The sequence below is a fragment of the Cyprinodon variegatus genome, unplaced genomic scaffold (assembly GCF_000732505.1).
Source record: "Cyprinodon variegatus isolate N-32 unplaced genomic scaffold, C_variegatus-1.0 Scaffold167, whole genome shotgun sequence".
In the NCBI taxonomy this organism is placed as follows: domain Eukaryota; kingdom Metazoa; phylum Chordata; class Actinopteri; order Cyprinodontiformes; family Cyprinodontidae; genus Cyprinodon; species Cyprinodon variegatus.
The window spans coordinates 650,254-660,629 of NW_015150620.1; the positions used below are offsets into that span (position 1 = coordinate 650,254).

Here is a 10,376-nt window from a genome sequence, read left to right on the forward strand (position 1 = left end):
CCCCCCAAAAAAAAAAAAAAAAAAAAAAAAAAAAATCAAAATGCGTGAGACTTACAGTACACTTAAACACACACACACCAAAGGACCGTCCATCCTCAAAAAGTAACAGTTTGTTATTATTTGCTGACCTCAAACTTCCAACGGGCAAGCACGACAGGCTAGCAAAGTTTAAGCTAGTTAAGGTACTTACTGTCCAATATGGTTCTAACGCCACAAAAGTCCGCATATTGATGGTTTTTAAAGAACTCCACCGCCACAGAAAAGTAATAATCCACTATCCATCGGTTTACAATCTTCTGAAGTTCGAGGTTATTGATGTTTATACTTTCATTTTCCGCCATATTCGCGCCTTCCATCTTTCTTCTTCTCTTCTTTTCGGTGGTTCTTCTCTTATTTTTATGGCGGTGGCAAACCAACTTTTCGGTGTGCATTACCGCCACCAACTGGTGAGGAGTCTGAATCAGAATGACCCTATTTCCCCATATCTAATTCATTTTTTATTCCTATTTTAATCTATAAGTAACATCTTTCTTTCTTGAACATATCTATTACATTCTAAAAAAAATGTTGTACTGTTTATAATTTTCCACAATAATTACAACAACCTGTATTATGCTTATTAATTATTTCAATCATTAAAATAATTGTAGTTAATACACCTAAACTATGTTCTATCCAACATATCTTTTCGTTTGAGGAATTTCTAAAATATGTGTAACCAGATTTCATCCTTGTTACAATATTCTCCTCTTTCTTTAGTCTTAATACATTCATAAAATCACTCCACTTTATTTTGAATACTATAATAATATCTAGCCTTATTTTCTTTCACACTGTTCTTGCCATTTTCCTTAACAAAGAGATTTATTTGAACAGCTTTTTTCCCCAGAACTGATATAGATATAGATTGATGCACCATGATAAATAACAAAACTAAGGATTTTTTTTTTAAATGACCCACATGAATGTAATTTAAAATGTTTGAATGCATTAACAGAATTTTAAGTCTTTATAACCTTTACACTGCAAGTTTGAAGCCTTTAACAAAGAGGTTAAGAAGTGGTTTCTATGTCATTGTTTTATTTTTGTGCACATGAACCTTTTTCCAAAAACACAATCAAATAGAGAATAAAACATGGAAATCTCTATGATTGACGTATGTAAGGCTAAGTAAAACATCTTCAAAACATAAACAAAATCAACAAAATTAGGTTTAATATTAGTAGAGATCAGAGCAGTAATGTATAATAAGACATTTTGTAACCAATGAAAAAAAGATGAATAATTCTGTCTGGGTAAAGTTTAGAGAAAGAGCAAGCAATATCTACTGATGCCTTTCAGTAAATTTCTGTAAGAATCAAAGCAGATCATATAGAGAAACATCCATGGTTTTAATCTAACGTACTTTATTAGTGAGCAAACTTTTTTGTCAAAGATACCAGATTTTTACCCAATGAAGATTTTGCACAAAAATGTTCCAACAGGACAAAAAGACTGAGACAATATTTAATTGAAATTAAGAATTAATTCTGATATTGATGCCTTCTAGATACTTAGGAACTGAGTTTGCCAGAGATTTCTTAAACTGGAAAGGACGGTCAACTTCTCTTAATGACACCAAGAAACCAGATGGGATAGCATCAAATACAATACTATGTTCTCTTTCAGTAATCAAAATATGGTGCTTATTTAGAGATTCTGCGTAAGAGTCCTTTACTGATGAAAAGATGACAAGAAGTAATGCAAATGTTAAACCACATCTGTATGAACAGACTCATTTCTGTACAAAATATATATATTTTTTCCAGATGTAAGACATAGCAAGTTATGCTTACAAATAAGAGACCACAGTAGAGTTTTTTGCAGGTAAAAGATTAAATGTTTTGTGGCTAGTTTCAGAATATTAAAGCAATGGAGAGTCACTAATTAGGGCTTAATGTGATATAAAGCTCAATGAAGTACTTTTAAGATATCTATTTCAAATGTCAAAAGTGTCATTAAAAGGACTCAAAATCAATATCAATCATATCTGATGCACCATATTGTACCTCTACTGTGTTTTCAGGTAAGAAATAAACCAATAAAAAAAAATAAAAAAAACAGTCATTAATAATAATTAAGTTATTCAGCTTTATTATGGAAAAGACATTACAGATGTGACAAAAATTTGACACAGTTTAAATAAAAACAAATCTCAACATTCAGTTTATATATCATTAATAGTTAACTTTATACTTTATTTATAAAGCTCAGGGAATTTTGTTCTTAAAGAACCCCCCCACCCCACCCCACCCTGGAGAAAAAAAACAAAAACAATGTCCGATAAACGGAATTAATGATAAATATGTATTAAAACCTCCATCCTGTTACTGTACATCACAAACAAAGCCTTTTCTTTCAAGTTTCAGTTTAAACTGCAGATTCATATGGAAAACCAGCTTTGAGGGAATTACGTTGTACAAATAAATGTGCATCGAGTCCAGCAAGCTTCTCATCCACGAAAATCAACCAAACGCTTTCAAAAGAAAATCATCACAGAGGAAGTCCTTTCTTCTATTTTAATTAATACTGTGTGTTAATGAGTCACATTATACCTTTTTTTTTTTTTTTTTTTTTTGCATCTGGATGTATTTCATAAACAACTATTGTGTTGCTTAGTAACCGATTTATGCATTGGTCAAATACAGCAGATTTTCTGATTGCTGTTCAGATCTTATCAATCTGTCCTTCAGCTATATATGTCAACAGCATTTAATTTTTGTCTTCAACAATTCTAAATGTAAACCCGTATGCCAAATTTGATAAATTTAATACAGAGCAGCTACAAAACTGGATAAATGAGGCCAGCATTACGATACCCCCCCACCCCCACCCCCAATATTGTTATACGATCAGTGCTTTGTCCCCTGCTCCAAAAGTAGATGAATCTTACATTCTTTTGACAGCAATTTCCTATTAAAAAACATAGAAATACACAATATTCTTTGAGATTTTAATCAATAGTGTAAACAGCGAAGATATTTCTCTTGATCACCACAGATGAGAACAAATAGCACTAAATCGTTTAGCTGGGAATATCAGACTGAAAAGGTTTCATTTAAGCACTTTCAGCCTCTTAGACTAAACCCTAACTTATATTCAAGACGCAACCGTTTCAAGTGCTTACTGGCATATCACTTCTGTTAAGGTGAGCGTCATAAATATAATGGATCACTTTAACAGCCTAAGTGCTCTGATGCAACACCTGAACATGATCACTTCCTGCCCTGCTGGCAGATATTGCTGGGGTTAAACCTATGGAGAGGGGGGGGAAAAAAGGCAATTCCCCCAAACACAGTTCAGACTTAATGCTTTTATAATTAAACGACTTCCTGTCTGTACCAACTTTACAAAGAGAAAAAAAGCGTTGCTCTGTAGTCCAGTGATGTACTATGGTGCAGTCTTCTTTAACAAGAGGGTGCACCACATAGTTGCTTAGCAGCATGCAAACTGATCATGTCTATTCTGGCTCTGAGCAGCTTGTGAGGTTTCAGTGTTTGAATGCAATCTCTCCATGTTTCTGGATCTATTCCTCCATCTAACAGCATGAAGATAAACACAAATAGAAAACCATTAAAAGTTACATTCAATCTACAGCCTGAATTAGGGAGACGTATCAGTAATCTATCGTTTCAGAAAGGCTCCTAAGATGTTAGGCAGCATGTAAGCAGGGATGAATGGCAAAGCTATGGACACGGAGAATGACTTCCTTATCCAAATGAGCACGTAGGATAGCTGTTGAGGAGTGGTCTTGGTGATAAGGCTTCAGCAGTCACTTAAAAATAGAAGAATATCTTTACAGGTTCACGTAACAACAAAAATATCAAAGACTAAAAAAAAAAAAAAAAAACACAAGAAGAGGACGAACTGATGAGAAAAGCCATTTGGTCCTCTTGTCTAAGAATAAGGCTTGTGTTTACAATGGCCGGTGTCTTTAAAAGGCTGCCACTTCCAGGCTGGCAGATGTGTCTGTTGTTCATGCATGTCTGAGCACATAGTTCAAAGTTATTGTGCTCTGCACACACATGGCTGTTATAAAGGAAGTAGTGCATATCCTGAACTGGGATTTCCATGTCTGGATCCAGATGAGTACTGAGCATTTCTCCCACTTGTGATCCTTTTCCCCGACTGCAGAGTTGATAAATGATATGCTGTAGAAACACAAGTGCATCTCCAACACTCGTTTGGATGGTTCCTGGATACAGACCTGACTTGACTGCTGTAGTACGTGAGATAAAAAATTCACACAAGCAAATCGAAATGCTGCTCAAGAAAAAACAGCCCAATTATGAGAACACAAGTGCAAATTAACACAGTGTTGAGTGTTATACAGCCAGCTGTGATGTTCGTGGTCCCGCTGCAGCAGCCTGTGTATCGTTCCCTTCAAAGGGCAGGCTGAGGAATTGAAGGTCCACCGTAGTCCTCACAGGGGGGACCGATAAGAAATCTGTCTGGCCAGACCGTCAGACGGAAAACTCTGAGCCGCCACGGCGACCCTGGGTCCCCGCCAACAGACGGCGCAGATGGAGGCCTGTGAATGGGTTGCACCACAGAAGTGACGGCGGACCCCCAAAGACAGATTTCATTCCATCCCATCTCATGTGACGCTCCCATGTTGGCTTCTCGTTTTTGAGACGCTCAATCTCCTGAAAAAGATTCAAATCAGTTCAAAGAAACTTAATTCAAGAAATGATCTCAACAGGTGGGTTTTTATTCACCTTTTGTTCAGAGAACTCTCTTTCCTTTCCTGACAAAGTTGCAGCAATAACAAGATAACCTCACCTACTCATCATGTCGTTGTCCATTTATTAGTCTGTGTAACTTATTTAAAAAAAAAAAAAGAATAACAACTTGGCCTTTCACTCCTTTAATGATCAGAACCCATGATATTACTGCTGTAAGGTTTGTTTTTATTCTGAGCTGTTATTTTGCACATATCTGATGTTGCTGATATTTTCAAATATCCATTACTATAAAAATGTCCATAGCTGTATATTGGTTATTTATTCTCCATGTGAACTGTTTTACATCGTTAAAACACTTTACAGTACATTATTCTATTTTAACTCTTCACTATTACGTTATTCTTATACACTTTTCTAAGGTCCACATTTGTGTGACCCTTTTTTTTGTATAATATTTTTGCTGCTGTAAACACCAGAATTTCCTCATAGGGGGACAATAAAGGGATTTTCTATTCTATTCTCTTCTATTCGGTCCAACTAAAAACTAATCTTAAAACAATCTGAAATCAGTCATTCTGACCTCCATAACTTGACTCTCGTACCTAAATTCCTAATCAATCTGATTTCTTTACACACAAACATGTGTGTGTGTGTGTGCAGCAACTCAGTGTTGAGGCTTCTCTAGTTTTAAGACCAAATGGCTATTGCAAAGAAGAAATATATTGTTAATTAATTTCCCATTGGGACATTTATAAAGATCTGAATAAGTACCATTCATCAAGTTTTATTCATAGTTCTTGATAGTCTAATATTTTTGCATATATTCAAAATTTATTAATTGCCTCTTTGGCCTTTCATCTTTAAGGTTAGAAATGATAGAGCTGAACCTAAAGCTAAAAAAGCTGAGGAGGTTAAAACGGCTACTAACCGTCTCATCGTTGCAGATAGAGTGAATCTGTGTGCCAAACATCACGGCCGTAAAAGTTAGGAAGAGGATGGCCTCAAGACAGAGGAAGATCAGCAGCAGAACAGACACCCCTGGTGAGAAGTCACTGCACTCTAAACAGGGTGAGAAAAGAAACCAAATCAAAGGTTTTCACAGTAAAGTTAACTAAAACTTGAAAAATGGATGTCAATTATGGGGGAAAAAAAGTTATAAGCCATTGTTTTCAGTTTTAGTCCACTAAAGCAATGGGAATCGATAATCTAATGTCAGAACCCCTGCAGCAGTCCTGTCAGCTGTAGAGACCATCTATAAACAACAGCTGCGAGAAAACATTTTCTTTTTATCCAGCCAACGATAAATCTCAACCAAAACTTTTATTCGTTTTAATTTCTGCAAAACAAAATCAACAACGACAGTCTTCTATGATTGGGATGAACATTTCCAATCAATTCTGAAATAAAAGTGGATTTTATAATAAGACTTTCAATTCTAAATTTAAAATGTTCCTTTAAATTCTGAACTTTTTTGTTGTTGTGTTTGTTTCTTAAGGCAACTTTATATAAAAAAAAAAAACATTCTGCAAGGTCTTACCGTTCCACTGCACCTTAATACATGTGAAGAAATGCATTCCACTCAGGCCCAGAGCATGGGCTGAAATCAATGCTATGTACATCTGTGGAGAAAATAATACAAAACAAAAGATTTGATCATAAAACAGGTTCATCCTTTAAGCTTGGCTCCACTAATGGTGCTGTGTTTTTTTTTTTTTTTATCTTAATGTATGCAGTTTTTTTACTGTAATGAGATCTAAATCTGAACTAGCTTTTAAAGCTCCCTTTTCTGTAAATCAAAGTGTTAAAAAAGGCGTGTGCTAGATTTTAATGGCAGCCATAGAAGGCAGCTTTAATTTTATGTCTTCAGAACAATCCAGTCAGCAAATTCAGACATAAAAAGTGCTGATCTTATCAAGGGAGTCCCAGATGTAGCACTGAGAGCCTATTTAATGTAGACCTGTTTCTGATGAAAGATCTGCTCATTTCTGCCACAGCCTCTTGCCAGTTTCCCCACATTGGTATACTTACAGTAAAAAGAACAAAGAATCTCTGATTCTTCTCTCCCACACAGTTATTGACCCAGGGACAGTGATGATCCATCTTCCGAATGCATCGTTTACAAATACTGAATGAAGAAGACACAAATTAATTATTAACACAGAGCTTTGGAACATCTGCATACTTTGATTTTACTATATTTTGAGTTTAAAAGAATATAAGCTTGGACATTTTATTGTATTTTTTTGTTGTTGTGTTTATCTGGGTTAAACAACTACAATTTCAACATAAGATGATATTAAATGTCTTTTTAAACTTATCTGTTTATTGAGACACAAGCACAGAAACCAAGTGATGGAGTCGAACCTTATTTCAAGTTCACTGTCTTTTCAACTCTCAACCAAACAGTTGCACTTCCGATTCATTTCATATAAAAGTGATGTTCTTTGCTTTTGTTAAAAACATCCAAACAGAAGAGAAAGGTTTCCATGTGCTGTCGGGCTGACCTGCAGTGGTGTGCTCTTTCAGGTTTGATGCTGCAACACTTTGGGCACTTGTAGATGACTTCACCAGGCTTAAGCTGTAAACTCTCCATGTACTCCTTGGTAGCATTGCCCTTAGGAACTGCACCCTAAATTGTGGAAAAAATATATAGTTACACATATCCATAGAGATAAATCATGCATTAAGATTGAAGGGGTCGTGTTCAGTTTCACTTAGACTAACTTAATTCACTACTTAAAGTAATTTAAATTTGCAAAAAAGGTTAAATAGACACAAAGTAGGATCCATTGTCTTCCCAGCCTCTTGGACGTTTCAGTTTTAGCTTTAATGATTGCATGTCCACCTATGCTGAACTCCCATGGGGAGTACCACAAAGATCCATCCTCAGTCCTCTGATTTTTCTTTCATCCCATGCTAATAACTGCTGGATTTGTCTTCAGGGGAAGCAGGTCAGTAGGGAAGTCTGTAACATCCTTCTTGAATTACCCCGTCCACCTCAAAGCAATCGACAGCCGTTGTAAAACTCGGCCAACCCTCTTCTAACCACCACAAGCCCACATGAATGTCTCACCCAGTTTTTTTTGTTTTTTGTGTAGAATAGTTTTTTGAGCTTTGCTTCAGGTTTTAAATGTCACCTCGTTATCTCAGAAAAGCTTCAACAGTCACATATTACCAGTAAGATCATAAGCTTGTGACCAGATCCGGGGTTCTGGAACAGTCTGCCCTTTTACTGCTGGTCTTTAAATTATTTTACATAAACATCATTTAACAACCTTTTAATTTCACAGAGCACGACCATTAGGGCAGCCTTTGTTTTTCCATTGATTTTTTTCCTTATATTATAATGTGTTTTGCCTTTTGCTTTATCATGATTTTATTTTTATATTCAGTTTAGTTCATATGTGCTTATAAATATAACTGGTGAGAAATTGGTCCTCTGAATAGTAAGCAAATGAAATAAAAATGTTTGTAAGATTTCCAACCCATTAAGTCATGGGACATTTTCTACTCCAAAATCGTTAGCTATTGTGCCCCTTTACTTTTGGTAAATTCAAAATTATGTCTCTTTAGCACTGTAGTCCCAGTACAAGACATCAACGTTAACCAGAAAATACTTGAATCTTTGTTTGGATAGATTCACTTGTTTATTTCTTAATTCCTCTCCGGCTATCAGTTACATTTTTATTTTTTCTTATTGTACCAGCAGTTTTTTTACTCTTTTAACGTTCCATTTTAAAGTGCTTTGAAACTGGTAAAATAAATGGATTTTACACAGGTTTACATGGAAACTTGCTAAGCCACGTTTTACCTACCACTAAAGCATCTAAGGGGCTTTTGTTTTATTCGAGCAAGATTAACTAGCAAGTCATCAGCTAAAGCATGAACCGACCAACTGAATCCAGTGACAAAGTGGAGGTCAAACTTAAGAGGAAATGAATATGTTCTACTAGCAACCAAACACTGTATATAGTAAAGCAGCCTACAGTCAGTAATGAATTGAATGTAGTTTAAGTAACAGTGTTAGCTGAAAACAAGTTAAATGCCTCATTTGAAACAGAAAAGTAAACAACCTTGACCAGATGACACGGATCAGCCATAATTTATCAGCCAGGGTAAAAATGTAAACCTTGATGTTAAATTAAATTCTAAGTCGGACATTTAGACTTAGTTTAACAAGCTTCTCTGCAGAGTCTTCATACAGAATATTATATATAAAAAAAAAAACTGCTCCTCAGTGCCCCACATTACACTGGATAGCGGCTCCAATAACACTGTGCCTGTGCTGTCTGGTTGTTCTCTAACTTGCACACTTTTCTGACTCCAAAAACCACATTTATCATATATGACTCTCTTTACAGGTAGAGTATTTTCCGATTTTAATATTTCAGTGAAGCCCCTCTTTAACTCCACTTAGCTTCTGTGTTTAAATGTTTCAGCGATTGTTATGATGCTGAAAGTCCTTACTGGGTCGGTCAACATGGTGCGCAGGTGTGATGCCAGTGCAAGTACAGCCAGGGAGTTGAAGGTGGCCCCGTTCAGCAGCGAGTACCAGAAGTTCTTGGCAGGCAGAAGCATGACGAAATTCACCACAAACTCAGCGTATAGGACCAGGAACCAGGTCATGGTGGCGCACACCATCCCGCAGCTGTCCTGAATGAACCAGACAGTGCGGTTCCCTACTGTGTGGCCGGAGTTTGGACCTCCAACCATCACGCCGGCTCCCAGGATGCCTGTCTCTACATCTGCACCAGCTGAAAGCAGCGGGTGGTGCTGCTCCATATCACGTAGTCGGTGGTTTGAAGACTGCATCCTGCCCTGCGGGAGAACACAAATACTTTGAGCTAAACCAACTTGAAATGTCAGGCTTTATTCTAATCTTATAAAAGAAAAAAAACACTTATGACCACTGGTACTCAGTGTTTCACTACACAACACACTGTTCCCCCTCTGGAGGCAGGTTTTAAATATGTTATCAAGCCAAGGTCACATGACAACCTAAAAACAGGAGAGACATCATCTGCAGCTAATGGATAAAATCAATGGCAACACAAGGTCTTCTGGAAAGCTGACCCTAAAGCTGCAGTAGATATGGGCTAATAATAAGTCACTGCAGCCATGTGTGATTGTTTTCTAATAACACTGATAAAAAAACAAAGGGTTAGGAGTTTCTCTATGATACGAAAGGAAGATCAAACTGCAGGTTTGTCAGATTACCAATAGATAATTCCTAAAAACATGCATGTCAAATGCATTTCCTCTTCTTTGTCTCTATTTCAACAATAACATTATATGCTCCTTTAAAAGATTCATTCTCACAAACCATCTCAAATCATTTCCCTCCACTAAACTACCGGTAATCCACTGCATTGCTTCACAACTAATCACGAAAGATCTTTCCAGTAAACAGCCAACAAAAAAAACAGGCAACTACCAAGACTAAATACTTTATCTGTACAAATTTCTGCCACTAATGGAGCACTGTTTTAATAGAAACAATTACATAAACAGATCCCAACATTCAGTAGAGGATTGGAGCTCTTCTCCTTCTTAAACTTCAAAACAAAGCTGCTGCCAGAGTATCCTCACCTGTAGATGCTATTTTATTATTGTTTTTTAAGAAAACTTTAACTAACAGCTTAACAAAAAAAC

At 36.3% G+C, this 10,376-nt stretch overlaps 2 protein-coding genes across 2 annotated transcripts in view; both read right to left on the reverse strand.

Moving 5' to 3' along the window:
* Positions 1–372, reverse strand: part of terf2 (telomeric repeat binding factor 2) — a 19,473-nt gene extending 19,101 nt beyond the window's left edge. The window contains exon 1 of the mRNA XM_015378226.1: positions 191–372. Within this exon, the coding sequence (XP_015233712.1) occupies positions 191–356 (166 nt within the window). The 5' untranslated portion in view covers positions 357–372. The remainder of the gene's footprint in view (positions 1–190) is intronic.
* A 2,240-nt stretch (positions 373–2,612) lies between these two features.
* Positions 2,613–10,161, reverse strand: zdhhc7 (zinc finger, DHHC-type containing 7). The gene is made up of 6 exons (XM_015378247.1): positions 9,192–10,161; positions 7,229–7,353; positions 6,753–6,849; positions 6,262–6,343; positions 5,653–5,783; positions 2,613–4,685 (listed from the first exon to the last, which is right to left on the reverse strand). Exons 1-6 carry the CDS (start codon positions 9,534–9,536, stop codon positions 4,503–4,505), a joined length of 963 nt encoding a protein of 320 aa, XP_015233733.1. The 5' UTR covers positions 9,537–10,161; the 3' UTR covers positions 2,613–4,502.
* Positions 10,162–10,376: the final 215 nt, after the last annotated feature.

Coding starts and splice junctions, on each gene's coding strand:
- zdhhc7 (XM_015378247.1), bottom strand. CDS start 9,536: ATGCAGTCTTCAAACCACCGACTACGTGATATGGAGCAGCACCACCCG. Junction 6,850..7,228: donor GAAAGAGCACACCACTGCAG/GTCAGCCCGACA, acceptor TTCTTCATTCAG/TATTTGTAAACGATGCATTC. Junction 5,784..6,261: donor TATTAAGGTGCAGTGGAACG/GTAAGACCTTGC, acceptor CACCCTGTTTAG/AGTGCAGTGACTTCTCACCA.